At 37.5% G+C, this 16,949-nt stretch overlaps 1 protein-coding gene across 1 annotated transcript in view; it reads left to right on the top strand.

The window, feature by feature from the left end:
* espn (espin) overlaps positions 1-16,949 on the top strand; it is a 70,276-nt gene that overhangs the window by 13,657 nt on the left and 39,670 nt on the right. Inside the window, exons 3-7 of the mRNA XM_065247829.2 lie at positions 716-902; positions 2,506-2,688; positions 4,186-4,317; positions 6,120-6,351; positions 10,062-10,324. Of these exons, the coding sequence (XP_065103901.1) occupies positions 716-902; positions 2,506-2,688; positions 4,186-4,317; positions 6,120-6,351; positions 10,062-10,324 (997 nt within the window). The remainder of the gene's footprint in view (positions 1-715; positions 903-2,505; positions 2,689-4,185; positions 4,318-6,119; positions 6,352-10,061; positions 10,325-16,949) is intronic.

The following is a 16,949-nucleotide window of genomic DNA, read 5'->3' as shown; positions in this document are numbered from 1 at the left end:
AATAACCCCTCAGAGCTCATCTCCTGTACAGCACCAATGCCTCATGTGAAGCAGCACTAATCCGCTTAAGTGACTCAATGCTGCCTGCTCGGTTCATGTCCAAATAAAGCTGAGCTTTATTGTATTTATAGGGAGACACTTGTTTTCTGCCAGAACTCCTGCTGTGACTTTGAGGGAAGATCTGGGACAGACATAATAATGCTGGATGTTTCCCCTGGGAACTGGCAGACCCGGTGCCTGTTCCAGTCCCTACAAACTCCTTTTCATATAATGACTACTGAAGTATTTTCAGTAGGTTTCAGGATGGTTGCTCATTATGAATATTTTAAGCATATTTTAGGTTGATATGTGAAGGATGTTGTGATGCAGAAGTTCTTCATTAAAAAATGATCATGTTTTAAATGAAACAGGTGCATGACACTGGGACCAGCTGCACAGTAAAACATCAGTAGTTATATAACATAATTAAGCAATTAATTTCCAAACACATCAGTTTTAACACTGTTATTTAAAGAATAGTTTGGTTTTCCTGCTTCAATGTCATAATCCTCCAGATTTTCACATTGATTCCGATACACAAGAAGAGCTTACCTAATGCTAAAGTTTTTTATGCAGTTTCATTTTCAAGTGTTTACATTTCTATGTAAAGTTAGAGATATAATTCTATTAACACAACAATGTGGACTTTACATCATTGAACGGTTTTTTTTTTTAGAGTTGTCAATTTTCAAACCAAGAATGGTGCCACACCTCTCTACCTTGCCTGTCAGGAGGGACATCTGGAGGTTGTTCAGTATTTAGTGAAGGACTGTGGGGCGGAGCCAAGTATCAGAGCCAATGACGGCATGTCTCCACTGCACGCTGCCGCTCAGATGGGACACAACACTGTCATCGTCTGGCTGGTGAGACATAAAAAACATGAACATTTATCACCAACATTTGCATTATTAGATGAGTACATCATTTATAATATTTTCTGTATCATTTTTTGCATTTGATTTTAATGAAAAGTTTTCTAATGGGTTCAATTCTGGCTTTGGTTTAAATTAAGTAGTATAGATTTTCAGCCTAGTTGTTACATGCTGTCCAATCATGAGAAGGGAAAGTTGAATCTATGTGCAAATAACTAAGGTTTTATTAATCTTAACAAATAATCCAAATAATTAATCCAAACGGTGAAAAATAATCCGCTAACATGAGCCATGAACAATAAACAGCACATATGTTTAATAACAAATAAAAACTATGGAAAATGGGTAACACAAAAGACTACAATGACCATAAAACAGGACTACAAAATACAAGTTCAAAATAAAAGAGCTTAAACATAACAAATAACCCTTACACTAACGTTGCTTACTACATATTTTTTATTTGCACAAAGACTTACAAAAGTGAAAACAGTGAGTCTACATCTAAAAACTACATTCACTAGTTCGCCTGTGCATTCAGGTCTTAATGATTAATGGCAAACAAACTTGGCTTGCTGTCCTCAATGGGAGCTCTGCACAAGAGCTCTGAACCTTCAGAGAGAGCGAACCGGAGGCCCAGGCTCGAGCACCAAGATCTACCCCCTGCAACAGAAACTACACAGATGAAGAAATAGAGAGAGAAGGAGGAGACGGGGAGGAGGAGGGATGCCGAAAAAAAAATGCAGCTGGACGTTGAGGCCTGAAGGCTGCCTTAAATACGCCCATGATGAAGATTGACAGGCCTGAATGTTTAGGCTCCTCCAGAACCTACGTTTAGAACTACATTTAATATTTGAAGAGCTTAGATGCAAACCCTGCATGATTTCTTGTTCACTTGCATTTTTTATCAGACTTGTAATGGATTCTGGCTAAAAAACAAATTGGTCTGAAGGTGGGAATAAGCAGATTTGACGCAAAAGTATTTTGATATGTATAGTACGTTAATTATCATCAATTTACCAGAATGACTTTACAAGTAAATACAAAAATGTGCTGTTTTACTAGTAAGATATCATTCACACATCAGCACCAAAATACTGGTAAACTCGGTGAGAAAGCGGAAGTTATTTCTTAACTACTGCACGGGGAGCTCAGTAGTGTTGTAGCCAAGACCACCTAAACCGAGACCAAGTCATGACCAAGACAGGCTGAGACCGAGACAAGACCAAGACTTTAAAGGGTCGAGACCAAGTCAAGACCAAGACCTTGCCCCCTTTTTGAGTAGGCCTTTGGCAAGAATTAGTGCTTAAGAAAGGCTGTGTGATGCACAAAGAGTCTTTTTTAGTGGGAAATGTAAGAAAGAACCTTTGACTTGAAAAATTCACAAGCGTTCCTACTGCTGTATGACAGTGCTGGAAAGAACCCATGTAGGAACTATATTTTTGAGTGCAGGTGAGACTATCTAGTCATTTAAACAGGTGTGTGACTGTGATGTTGGTCATCCGTGTATTTTTAGTTTCCATCATGTCTGGAGATCAAGCTTGTTAATGTTCACATGTTTTAGGTGTATGTGGTGTGGTTTGTCTCTGCACAGATGAGTTTCACAGAGATCAGTCTGGCGGACAGAGATAATGATGGAGCTACAGCCATGCACTTCGCTGCCAGCCGTGGACACGCCAAAGTACTCAGCTGGCTTTTCCTGCATGGTGGGGAAATCGTGACGGACAGCTGGGGTGGGACGCCGCTTCATGACGCAGCGGAGAATGGCGAGCTGGAGGTATCAGGCTATAAAATCTATTGTACTGATCTGAAATCTCTCAATATCTGTCATGTTGTTATCAAACATAGATTTTTACCACAAGACGTGTGTTTTTACACTTGCAAATAGTGTCCATTGCTGAAAAACGCTATTTACACTAGCATTGCCCACTAATGCCTTGTTGCGCCACTAAAGTTAAAAAAAGAAGATGATGTGCAATACTCAACGTCTTCTGTGCCATCATGCTAATGATAAGGCCTGTAGAACGCGTCTCACTAGTTCAAGAAGTATCAAGAAGTTGGGGTGCGGAGATGTCACCTCACCTACCCTGAAAGAATGACCTACCTGAGAGGTATGACTTGAACCATAGAAGCCTCATGAAGAAACAAGCTTAAAAATTAAACAGAATGATGTTCCTTGAAAATGTGAAGTAGCAGAAAGTTTTCTGTGATGGTTGGGGTTAGGGGAAGGGAATAAACTATACAGTTTGTACAGTATAAAAAAACATTACAAAACATGGAAATGTGTGTTTTGTTTATTGTATTTTACAATACAAGAATAATAGTGCAATTTTACAATACAATTTTCACAATCAAAGACACTGACTGTCTGTTGTTCACTTGAGATTAGAATAACACGAATATTTCTGTCTGTTTCCACATGAACAGAAGCTAAAGTGAAGTGTTGTATTGTGTTGTGGTGGTGTTGTGTTGCCGGTCACAGGAAGCCAATAACTTTCCACAGAACCAGCAGCACCTTTATTGCTTTGTAACATTATCTTTGTCAGTGTGCTGAATGAAAGGTCGAGAGAGAAAAAGTCAGTATTGTCTCTCGGTCTCTCTCCCCCGAGGGTTCAACGCATGACGGCTGTCATTGACAAAGTGCTGCATTCAATTCAAACCACAACTAAACTGTCACATGTCCAGGGTTCAGACTTTATAGCCATCCAGCTAAGTGCCGGTAAATAAAAAAACTAGGCATTTATATTTTTAGTTTAATATTGATTAAAATAAAATAATAATCTTAGTATGTACATGGTGATGGCTTGACATGTTAAAACCGGAGGTCTTGGCACTACGACTCAGCCCTGATTCTCTATGAGACTGAGAATTGAAGACTGAGCTTCATGTGGATTTGACAATGATGATAAATATTCATACGAGTGAAAATGCTGAAATATTCACACGGCAATCTCTCCGAGCATCTCTGGAGCTTTGATATAATGGAGCTGGATCACAATTAGGATAGCAAAGACATTTATACTTTCTCAAATCAGTGTTAACTGATATGAATTAGATATGAAGGAGATATTTCTCTATTTTTTGATGACTTTAAAACAGTACTAGGGTACTGCTATGTAGTTTCTCAAATTTTCAGAGTGGTTAGGATGGGATTGGCCCACGTCAAAACGAGGGCCTCTGCAAGTGTCTCAGAAATTTTGACCTAATAATGTCAGTAATTATATTTAATAATCTGGTGATAGATAGTGCTGTAAAGTTGTGCTTCTCTCTGTAGTGCTGTCAGATTCTGGTGGTGAACGGAGTGGATTTGGGAATACGAGATCAGGATGGATTCTCAGCAGCAGATCTGTCCGAGTACAACGGGCATCAACAGTGTGCCAAGTACCTCCGCACAGTTGAAAACATGGTAAGACCCAAACACACACAAACATTTGGTTATGATGGTGGGTGTCCATTGATTTGTAATTTCTTGTAATTTTCTTGATTTGTATGTTTATGAAACCATTGGATATGTGATCATGCATTTTATTATTAGACATTCGGGGGTGGTTTCTCGGACATGGATTAGCTTAAGCCAGGACTAGGCCTTAGTTTTTTTAGGAAATATAACTAGTTTTAACAAACATGCCTTACTAAAAACATTACTTGTGTGCATTTTTAGGCAAAACAAAGGGCACTGATGTATTTTAAGTAATGTCCGTGCAAGTTGTTTTCAGTTTGGACAGCTCTTACATTTATTTTAGTCTAGGACTAGTCTAATCCCTGTCCGGGAAACTGCCCCTTGGCTTCACACACAAACAGTTTTACAGTTCTGTCATGTAAAGAGTTTATTAATTGTACACTAAAACAACATTGGGTCGTCTGTCCCGAGTGTAGAGAAGTGGGATGATCTCCATTGTTAGAGTCTATAATGATCTTCAGTGTAATGAGAGATATCCTGTCATAAGACTTTCACTCCACATTATACACATGTGCACATTGTGAGAGAGACATTTGGGAATGCTTTTTTTGGTGTATCACAAAGTTCACATTTGTAAAACTCTGATCTGTGTCTTTATGAAGTCAAATGATTTAAAATGTAATGCGCTGTGTAAATTAACATCATTTGATTTTAAATGTCCAAGCTGCAAAGCTTTACTGTGTTTCAAAAAAGCAAAGTAGACCGCATTTGTTGAATGCATTTGTCATTCATCGTTATTAAAAAACTTTAATTTCAACTGCAGGTGTAGTGCAATGTTTTTTTAAGTTCATATCAGTATCAATAGGATGATATTATAATACTGTAGAGGACTGTAAGCAGTAAACTGTTGAGTAGATTTGTTTGTTATTGATGATGAGTAGTGAAATGATGATGAAGATGCGATGAGGTGGGGTTGTTTCTCTGAATCTGTTTTCCTTGCATGTCCTTTAAGTTTCCTGGTTTTTGACAGCAGTAACATTTGTGCATCAACAACCCTTATTGTTTTAACACTTTGTCTAAACTAGGGATGGGCATGATTAATCGACGATCGATAATTGATCGTTAAGAATTTAGTCGATGACACTAATTTGTTATTGATTAATCGAATACTTTTTTTAATCTAATGTAGGTTGCGTTGCCTAGCGAAGCGTGTGTCTTGAAGCAATTAAATGAATTTCACTGTGTGGCACCAATTCAACATTTTACCACCAGGGTGCAATATTTGACGCCATACTCCGTTATCTGTGACCTTTCGTTTTGATTTCAAAAAAATAATCATGAAGAGGTAATGATTTTTTGGAACAAATGAGGTCTCTGTTTAAGAATGCGGCTCGCAGCTGCAGGTTCCGCTGCTTTAGAGCACCGCATATTCAAGCACATATATGTTCGGGTTGTCTAACTAAATGTAGTTTAACTATTTGCCACAAGTTGATCTTGTAATAAAGGTCTCATGGAGGAAAACACGCTGTATTTTTGTATTCAACATTTTTGAGTTATAAAAGTTAAATAATTATTTTTTATTATAAAAATATTAATGATTAATCGATAGTCGATCGTTAATTCTCCCGACAATCGACTAAAAAAATTTAATCAAATGCCCATCCCTAGTCTAAACACTACATATGTAGTCTGTATACTTGTAGACAGTTCAGGTAGAGTATCCAGATCCTCAACCATCAAACTAGCTAGGTGTAAAAGATCTGTTAATGAGCAGAATAGTGACGCATTGAGATTGTGGTTTGTCTCAGAGCGTGGAGCATCGCGTCTTATCCCGGGACCCTTCAGCGGATCTGGAGTACAAGCAGCCGGACTCGGGACTTTCATCCCCGAACGCCACCCTGCCCGGCGCCCTCGCTCCTGCGGCCCGCTTCGACATCTGCTCGCCCTCCAGCTCGCTGTCCAATTACGACTCGGCAAACTCCAGTCAGTCCAGCACTGGAGAGAAAAGAGGCGGCTCACCTCCGTCCAGAGCGCCTACAGGTCAGGAAACACCTTGTCTGATGCTTATGTTTTTGTTTAAGCAACTTAGTTCTTTAGTAATTCTTTAAAATAAATTAAAAAGTTTAGCCTTGCAAAAGGTCAGGGATGCAGGGAAAACACATACCAGGGCTGGCGCCAGGATGGCATAACTGGGGGGGGGGGGGGGCTCCACACTGTACCTTATTGTGAGTGATTCTCTGCGTATTCTCTGCTCAAAATAAGGCGCAGTGGAATTTGGTGAAAGAAGTGGTGTTTCCTTGATTGATGTTTCAGCCTGCAAGATTTTAAACATTTGTTCCTTTAATGCAACTCACACGATCTAGTAAGGTCATTGTTACAATTATCATAATAGGAAAAGAAGACAAAGAGAATTTATTAATGAAACTGAAAGAGAACGAATGAAGATAGGCAGAGGATCTGTTCTTTTATATGATATATTTGTATGTTTATATATTTACAGATGAAAATTTTCCTGGAAGGCATTTTGTGAAACATTTGTAAAAATCACAAAAAAATGGTGCTGGGCAAATGTTTGTGGCCCTGCTTTTTTGTTATGGGAGGTGTTAATGTGCAGAAAAATATAATGAGGTTATTATAATGCTATGTAGTGGTCTCACATAAAAAAGAAGAGAAACTGTTGTTGATTTGTGAACACTAATAAGCAGTTTTTTTAGAACAATGAAACAAATGTAGGGGTAGTAATGGCGCAGTGGAGAAGACACACGCCTCTGGTGTGAGAGACCTGGGTGATACACCATTGTGTCCCTGAGCAAGACACTTAACCCCAAGTTGCTTCAGAGGCGTGCGCCCTCTGACATATATAACAATTGTAAGTCGCTTTGGATAAAAGCGTCAGCTAAATAAAAAAGTAAGTAAATGTTGGGAAGTTGATATCTTTGATCGTTTTTTATGTACATTTTATGTGTAGGCTATCCACTTGGTCTTTCGGCATTGATGGTGCTTCCAGTGGCGGTTCTAGGGAGGGGCCAGCGGGGGCCAGTGCCCCTGTGACAACAAGCTTGGACCCCCTTGTGGCCCCCCTAAATGTGGGGTGTGAAATTATTTTTACAAATTTTTTGCGATCGTTGTTTTTTACATCCGTAATTAGACAGTAGCATAAACATGGTATTTGGCCTGTTAATGTCTTTAGTGCACACTGCAAAAAATGATTTTCAAGAAAAAAAAATCTTAGTATTTTTGTCTTGTTTTCAGTAAAAATATCAAAAAATTCTTAAATTAAATAGCTTTTTCTTGATGAGCAAAACGACCCAAGAAAATAAGTCTAGGTTTTAGACCAAAAATATCAAATTTAAGTGATTTTATGCATAAAACACGTATTTAGGGTTTAAGAAAAAAATTAAGATTTTTTTTCTTACCCCATTAGCAGATTTTTTGCTTGTTTTATGCACAAAATCACTCACATTTGATAAATTTTGTCTAAAAACTAGACATATTACTAGACTTCATTTTTAGATATTCTTACTTATTAAAAATACTAAGATTTTTTTTTCTTGAAAATCATTTTTTGCAGTGCAATGCAATGCAATGCATATGACAAGAATAAGGTCTAAATGTAACTGGCCCCTCTAACAGTACAACTGGCCCCAGATTGGCCCCCCAGTTGAAATGGTCTAGATCCGCCACTGGGTGCTTCTCTCTGCACTATCTATGGTCCTGGATGGCTTTTTGATTTCTGCCCGTCTGGTTTCTTACCTTCTCTTAAAGGTGCTCTAAGCGAATTGAAGCGTTTTAGACCATAACATTTTTTGTTACATACCGGAAACATCTCCTCACTATCTGCTTGCTGCCTGTCCGCTGATCAAACTGTAAAAAAACGCGATCTTTGTAGACAGCCCAGGCTTCACAAACGGCAATATCAACAAATGGCCAAACCTAGCATCACAAAACAAAACAAAGTGTTCCAGCCAATAAACGACAAAAAGGATTTGGGGGTGGGGGTTGGGCGCGTTCATGAAGGGGGAGGGGGAGGAGTTAGCTACGCTCCATCTGTTTGAAAACAGTTTTAAACGTCAACAATAACTAACGTCTCGCAGATTCGCTTAGAGAGCCTTTAACTTTGGATTGTTCCCTGTACTGACTGGACTCCCCAATAGCGAACTGGATTGACTCGAGCTTGTCTCTCTGCCCTCCTGGAGTTGTTAGCCCCAAACGGCAGCCCTAATGTTCAGTTTTATTAATAAAGTGAAGTCTGATTTATCTTTGCAGTTCGCTTTTTCTAGAAACTAATGTCTAGAACCTCACAGGCTAAAACATCAAGGAAACGCCACCCAGGTTGATGAATTCCACTATGCATTCCTGTAGGCTCGTTCTTATTTGTGCGCTAAAGCCATTCGCCTGATATTAGTTAGTTGCAGTCATTGGATAAATTCATATATATATATATAGGGGTGGTGATGGCACAGAGGATAAGACACACGCCTTTGATGTGAGAGACCTGGGTTCGAATCCACTGTGACACGCCATTGTGTCCCTGAGCAAGACACTTAACCCCTAGTGCTTCAGAGGCGTGCGACCTCTGACATATATAGCAATTGTAAGTCGCTTTGGATAAAAGCATCAGTTAAATGAATAAGTAAGTAATACACGTTATAGTGTATATACGAAATCATTATTTCAAAGTATATGACTGAATTTAGCTCTCCAATAGCGCTTTAATTTACGTCTGTTAAGAAAACAGGGGCGGCACAAATTCTTTCTGGGAAGGGAATGCCCCCCTTTCCCCACCGTAGTGCCGGGCCTGACACATACAGATAAAAAATGTACATCTTGTGATGCACTGTAAGTCGGTTTGGATAAACATGTCTGCAAAATGCATAAGTGTAAATTGGTTGAAACATTATTACTTTACACACTAAAATGCTGTCAAATCACAACGTAATGTGACTCTATGTTTGGTACCCATCATGGGGACACATCTCACAAAGAACAACGTTTCCTTAAAAACTTTCTTAATATGAAACATTAGTTATTTTATATGAAGATTACTCTTTTATCATTCCAGTATGTTTTGAATGTAGCTTCCTCGTGGGGAGTCACAATTGCCTGTATTTGAGATGTTTCAGCCTGTTTAATAAGTGCTGGAAACATTGTCTTAACAATGGTGGGAAAAACTGAGCTCACTGATGCACAACTTATTCAGTGCTGCTGCTGTTGCCATGGAAACCTGTTGTCAGCGTCTTAGTGATGCCCTCTAGTGGACACATTCAGGCACAAAATAAACTGATTTGGATGATTACCCTTCAGCTAATACTTAAATGTTTAATATTGTTTTTGTGGAGTAACATATGCATATCTGCACATATGTTGTTTATTGTCAGTTCCTATAGTTTTGATGATTTACAGTAACTATCATTCAAAAAATTTGAAGAATAATCATACTAGAGAATGAGTAGGAATGTTCAATATTTTGCACAGTAGTGTATAGTATTTTCGCTGCTTCATGGATGAGACGTGCATATACATTTTATATACCTTTCAAAAATCTATAAACCTTTATAAATAAATTAATACTTTTACCTTTTAACTAAATCTTTGTGCCGATCTGTATGTAGCTATGGATGACAAATTGCTTGTAATGTTCGTCTTATTTAAGTCACTTTGTGAAATATAAATGTTATATCTATAATATTTTCTAACATACAGAGATGAAAGGAATGAGTCTTTGAATCAGTGAATGTGTTTTATCACAGCAGGTGCAGACATGCAGGCATATATGGACATGCTGAATCCTGACGTAACGGACGCCTCCCAGAATTCAACAGCACCTGCGCACCTGCCACCACCTCCAGGGTTCCCCCCACCTCCGCCTCCATCAAACTCCTCCCACAAACCACCTCCTCCACCTGCTTACCCCCCACCCAAACCACCTGAGGAGGAGGAGGAGGCGTCTGCTGAGTACCTGAAGATAAAGAGGAACCTGCGGCGGGTGGATAATGATGGAGGAAGAAAAGAGGTAGGTGCTCAGTTGTCTTGTCGTTCTTTATTCTGCACGTATAACTCTCATCCTCTAAAACACAGAATTAATAAATATGAAGATCAGCCAGGGTCTTCTTTTAAACACTGTGCTATGTAGATATATTATAGTATATTATACTTTAAAATACAAAGCATTTTTTGTTTTCCAGACAATTCAGCTAATGGAGAATATAGATGTGTGGGGTTTGTAACTCTTAATCTTAAATATATCCCATGCAAATCTGCAGAAGATGTTTATCATAGCCAACACTAAGATGAACATCATTTCAATCCTAACAGTGAATGCATATAATCTTCTACACCCCAGCGGCACTTTTATTATATTTATTAGAAGTTAATCTATTTATGCCTAACTATGCAGCTAAATATATGATACGATCTGTACTGATATACCTGGTATATACCAGCTAATAAATATAGTCTTAATTTAGAAAGGATTTGAAAGGATTTAAAATCTAATCTAGCTAAATCAAATAAATCTACTCTTAATTAAAGTCATTTTAGGAAGCCAAAGTCAAGTTTAATCATATAGAACAATTTCGTGTTTGCAAACAGAGATGACGTTTTTTGTGGGCGAAGCCAAACTGGTTGCAGAAAGTGACTGCTCCGCAGTAGGGTTGTGAAGTGTTTTAGCATTAAACCGTGATTTTTATGGATCCGGTGTTCTGTCGAAGTCTGATTCCCCTATGTTTCCCTTTAGTGCAATGTTTCTTATAGCGTTTTAATCACGTTACATTTATTTTTTAGAAAGATAAAAAGTTTAAATGGCTTGGCTACTGAAATGCGTGTATGTAATGTATATGTCAGTGTTTCCCACAGATCTGAAATTTACTTGTGGTGGTAGCTGGTGAAAAGGGCAATCATTATTATCCACCGACAAAAAATGGTCTACTATACATGTAACAAAGAACTAATAATGTGTGACACAACACAATACTTTTTGAATTATAAAACATTCATATTAATTTCACATTATAGTTCATTAATCTAACCACCCCAAACTTTTTTTGCCATAAACAAAGCTGACACTGTTTGTCAAAGCACCACGAAAACACTTTATGTTTTTGCACTGATATATGAAGCAATTTGATGACCCCTTTTATCAAACTCAATTATATACAATACTATGTACAGTATATTAATAGACAGTGCAGGTCTATATATTATAATTGTGACTGATGTTATAATGTTAATAACTTCTATAAGATAGGCACTTTTACTGCTTCTGCTTTCTATTTCTCTTTTGCCGATTAAAAAAAGCTTAATCCACTAATTATTTCAGATTTAAAAGTCTACTTGCTGTCCCGATGACAGACTTTACATTACAGCTTTGCGTTTTTTATATCCTGAGTCAGCTAGAGCTTTGCTCATTCAGTATTCAGTATTAATAGTAAGATTATTAAAAAATGGGATAAAGAAAATGAAGCGGCGCGTGGTCGTGACAAGAGCCAGTTGCTATCGCCATAGAAACCGGAGGCACGCTAAAACAGCACTCGAGCTTTAGCGCGGTAGCGCTCACGGCCGTTCTCCGATCGACTCGGGTTTTACACACAATATTAATCAGACTTGGGACCCGAAGTAATGAACTAGGACCGACCCGGACCCATCTGACCATTTAAAATATAAACCCGGAACCGTACGGGTCCCGCGTCCTCAGTGAAGAAAGACCTCTAATGGTAAAACTCTGCTCAAGTTCAGAAACATAAAAAGGATACAATGTGACACTGAGGTTGCTTCGCGTCGCGCCCAATTCATTGAGAAACAGAGAGCACGTGAACGGACACTCAACCGGAGAGACACAACGTGCTTGCACGCAAAATGAAGCCAACTTAGATGCTATAAACACATATGCACATAAGCATATGCGACCATTTTGGTCGCAGTGTGTTCCCTGGCTGCTCCGTATGTGCTGCTGCAGTTGATCCAGTTTGCCGCGCTGGATGATGAGTTTATGACGCGTGCATCATCTTCACGGTCACCCGACCCCCACCTCTCTCTCGCGCTCTCTCTCTCGCGCTCTCTCTCTCGCGCTCTCTCTCTCGCGCTCTCTCTCTCGCGCTCTCTCTCTCTCTCTCTCCAAAACACGGGTCATCCAGTCGAGTTCAGAAAATACGGAAATTCGTAAAGTGATTTTTTTTACCTGGGCGGGTCGCAATTTACCTGGGCGCAGCGCCCAAGTAGAGCCTATGTATGGGAAACACTGATGTATATGTATTGTTCTTTTTTTCTAAATCAATTATTTTTACAGTCTGAATCGCTAAAGTACATATAAAAGCAATACTATCATGTATTATATATAATAGCGTTTATTAAATATTTCATAATTTTCCTGTTTTCTATTATTTCTTCCTTATATTTATCTTACGTGTTTGTTCTAAAACTATTATAAAAGTATTATGTTTAAACATACTTTAAAAAGGCCTGTTTATATATTAATAACACTTTACATCATGTGTGTGTGTGTGTGTGTGCTATATTTATATATTTATTAAGTATGTAAACATAATAAATTTAGAAAAACAGGAAGAAGACATAAGCTAAAAGATATAAGGAAATAAAAATAAATAATAGAAAACCAAAAAATTATAAAATATTTTTTTAAAATTGTGATATTATTGCTTTTTCAGTATAAAAAAACATTTATTCTGAATAAATTATAATTGTAACGTGATAAAAACGCTATAAAAAAACACATGGAGGGAACAAACTTCGACAGAACACCGGACATCTTCTCTACTTATTTTCTATTCTAATTATTAAAAGATTTCCAGATGATTTCCTCGCTCCATTCTGTCCGTTTAAGGGCTTATTGTTATCATAAACACCTACGTTTATCTTCAAATGATGTCTTCGACGATGGTATTCTATAAAAATGAAAGCCATCTTTTTTTGGCATTCTTATTCTGACACTTAACAGCACAACAAGACATTTTCTAGTGAGTTATCTTGCTCTTTTCACTCGTGTCTCATTCATTTCCACTGTTTTTCTGCAACCGCATTGCGCGCGCAGCTTGAGGTGACGTAACTGTGACGTCTACTCTAAATTGGTCTATAAAATGTATTTTACTAACAACAAAATTGTGGCCAGTGAAAATGCTGAGTGCTAGTAACTTTGGAAAACAACTAGCCACTTTGGTTGGTGAGCAAAAAAGTTAATGTCAAGCCCTGATCCTAACCCAAACCCCAATTCTAACCCCAACTCCAAGCGACCATGGCTTAAAAAAAGACAAAAACATGGGGAAACCTGTATATTAAATAACCTCCTTAAGCAAATCTAAAATCTAACCCTAAACCCAAGCGAAAATGGTTTAAAAAAATAGAGAAACCAACAAATAAAATGACAAAAAAGATGTTCCGTTTAAGTGAATGGGAAGGACTGGCATATCATATTTTCATAGCATGATTTCCACACTTCGTGCTATTTATATGCATCATTATGAGACTGGGTAGGCAAAAATGGGTTTGGGAAAATGAAATAGAACCAAATCAAAAAATTATAAGCAAATGAAAATAGAAAAGAACAAAGTTAAATGTAAAGTATGGTCTTTTTTAAGGGTTCTGCAACTTTAAGACCGGATAAGAACATATCTATATACTGACACACATCTGGTTTCTTTCTGAACTGTTTGCGTTCAATTTAAGACACAACTGACTGTTTTCAAGGGAATCCTTGCCAAGAAAATGTTGTGTTTATTTGTCCTTTCAAGCACAGAGAATTTCTGTGTTTGCGTGCTTTTTAAAACGTGTGTCTCCGTGCGTGCGCTTATGAGTCTGCGTCTATTTGAGAATGTATCTGCATCATGGTCTTTTTCGCACAGAAACAACTCACTTTAGCATCTTCTTGCTCTCAAATTGCTTAAAATGGCTAGATTTGGAAACACATGCAAATGATAAACTTTCTATAGTTATGATGCGTATTAGAGAGATTATTATTAAAGAGATTATTATCATTTATGCATGATTTCTTCTGCTTTCCACAAATATATTTTGTGCCTCTTTAAATAAGTGCGTATGTGAACGATAAGTGCATCATTCAAACGTAATGTGATCTGATGACTATACTGTGTGACTCACTTAATTACAAAACCAGCTTACCAAGTTAGTTGTATCTCCTCTAAGTCCTGTGAAACTAAATAGTCCATAGAGATGTAGTCATTCTGTGCACAGCCCTGTTAACAATTCCCTGATGATGTTATACAGAAACTCTCTGATCAACACACACACGCTTGCTTTTAATTGGCATGAAATACATATGTAGGTTTAAGAGATCACTTCAGTAGCTTTGAGGGTAAAACAACACGGTACGGTGTAATGAATCGACACTGATGTTAATCACAGCAGTTTACAGTCATTACACACAGTGGCCATTAAAAAGCTAGATGTATTTTCTGTTGCCTGATCTCAACACAAGAAATCCTCCCTGTTCATGCACAAAGCCCAGAGCAGGTGCACATACACACACACACACACACACACACACACACACACACACACACACACACACACACATGATAGACACAAACACAATGCTTTTGTGTCTCTGTTAATGAGGTCTTCCATTAGCCAAGCCGACCTTCCAAAAGCTCCATTGATGCTTTACATGATGGCCCTGATGTTAATTGATCTAATTAAACCGTCAGATATGCCTGTACAGCCCAACAAACAAGAACCTTACTTCCAATTCAACTGTGTTGTACTATTGGCACTGTAGCGGCCTGAAGAGAAGATAATGCGCTTGTTGTCTGCTTGTTAGCGTTTAAAGTTTACTAGACATTGTAACTCAGTTCTACCCATCAGACCTTGTTTGACTGTTATAACTGAGTTTATAGGTATATCTGCTTAACCTGAAATTATTAACCTATGGTCATTTTTAATCCTGAGTTATCCTTTTCAAGTTGCACACTGTTGTATGGTTTATGTTTGTTTACCCTGAACTGTAAAAAACACAACATATATTTTTACGTTAACTTTATCTTAAAAATCTAATTTCAACTTGATTTTATAAGTTATGTCAACTTTTCACAAGCCAAAACTTAGTAGGTTGAATTGACTTGCAAAACCAAGTTGTTTTAACTTCATGCTGCTTTTTTTACAATGCGAGTTAACATTTTCATTTGCATATTTATGACAATAACATTGACAGGGACATAACCCAGACTTATAAACTGCGGAAATGCATTTTCAAAATTTACATATTTAAAGAATTTAGTCAAGGTCTTATTTGTGACATTTGCAGTAAGTAGTTGAGTTAATATAGTGGTGTCTATTACAGCTTTATTATTGTATGACTCTGTTCATGACCTCTGACCCTCAGTGTTGACCTCTGTCTCTTGATCTGTCTCTTATGTCACACACAGTATCTCTTACACTAAGTCTTCAGAAAACAACAGTCAATCACTGTTTACCATAAAACCATTGACTTATAAACATTGATCTTAAAACAGCATGTTTGAAGTTTATAGCTAAATATTTTGATGAATAGAAAAAAATAAGTAAGGCTATAGATGATGTATATGATTTAGTTGATGAGTTGAGATTCCTCGTACTGATGGTTGAACTTTGTAAAGCCCCTCTGTCATGTTTTTTATTTTCCAACTCTTTCCAGAAATATTTGTGAGGGGAAAGATATTTTTTAAATCTTGTATTAACTAATGACATGAAATGTTTATAACAGTGGAAACCTTTAATCTTATGAATCAGTGGTGTGGCTCAGGGACATCAATACTTCTTCATTTGGGCACACCACTGATCTATATAAATGACTGGATTGCGCATGACGTCACAACTGTGAAGCCACCGTGCTGCGATGTTGGTATACCCAAACGTTCTATTAAATTAATGGACATCATTATCAGATTTTAATGATAAAAACATCAGTTTTCTAGTCTCTGTTTTTATATCCGAAGTCTCCCTGTATTACAATGCAAAACATTTTTACTAAAAGTTGTACATTTTGCTTTTTAAACAGTAAGTTATTATACATTCATCTTTATTACAGTATCAGATCAGCAGACAGACCGCAGGATGTTTAGTATTAATGACAAACGTGCTCATTCTGAAATCTAAATAAATTATCATGCTTTGTACCGTATGTGCATGCAATAATTTGCTGGTTTTGTAATTATGTTATCTTTTCAAGTTACCTAAACTTATTTAGAGAAATAACGCTGACCGTCACCATGTAGCTGAATGTCAAAAAAACTTTATTTATACCCGTGTCACTAACATGCAGCAGACACACTCACCTTAACGGTTTTTATAAATCTCTCATCCTGACTGGTTAAAACATAAACATTGCAAATAACACCAGAATTAACAATTAATTTACGTACACATATCCTAAAAATTAATCTTGTGTGACTGATAAAGTGGGTGAATTTAGATCATGATTTTGAATGTAAGTCGATGCCGGTTGAGCATAGCAAGATGGCCGCTTGAACTCTGTGCTGGCTTCACCTCACGCTGTTACGTCAAGCGTTCTATGCGCAATCCAGTCATTTATGTGTCCACTCACTTTTCAGGAGAGAAAGGTTATTTTCATGCATGTTTAAAAACAAATATAAATGAGATTTACTGTAACATAATGCACTTAAAGTAAAGAT

The sequence above is a fragment of the Paramisgurnus dabryanus genome, chromosome 11 (genome assembly GCF_030506205.2).
Source record: "Paramisgurnus dabryanus chromosome 11, PD_genome_1.1, whole genome shotgun sequence".
NCBI lineage: Eukaryota > Metazoa > Chordata > Actinopteri > Cypriniformes > Cobitidae > Paramisgurnus > Paramisgurnus dabryanus.
Note: the sequence above shows the minus strand (reverse complement) of the source record. Positions and strands in the feature narration are given on the sequence as shown.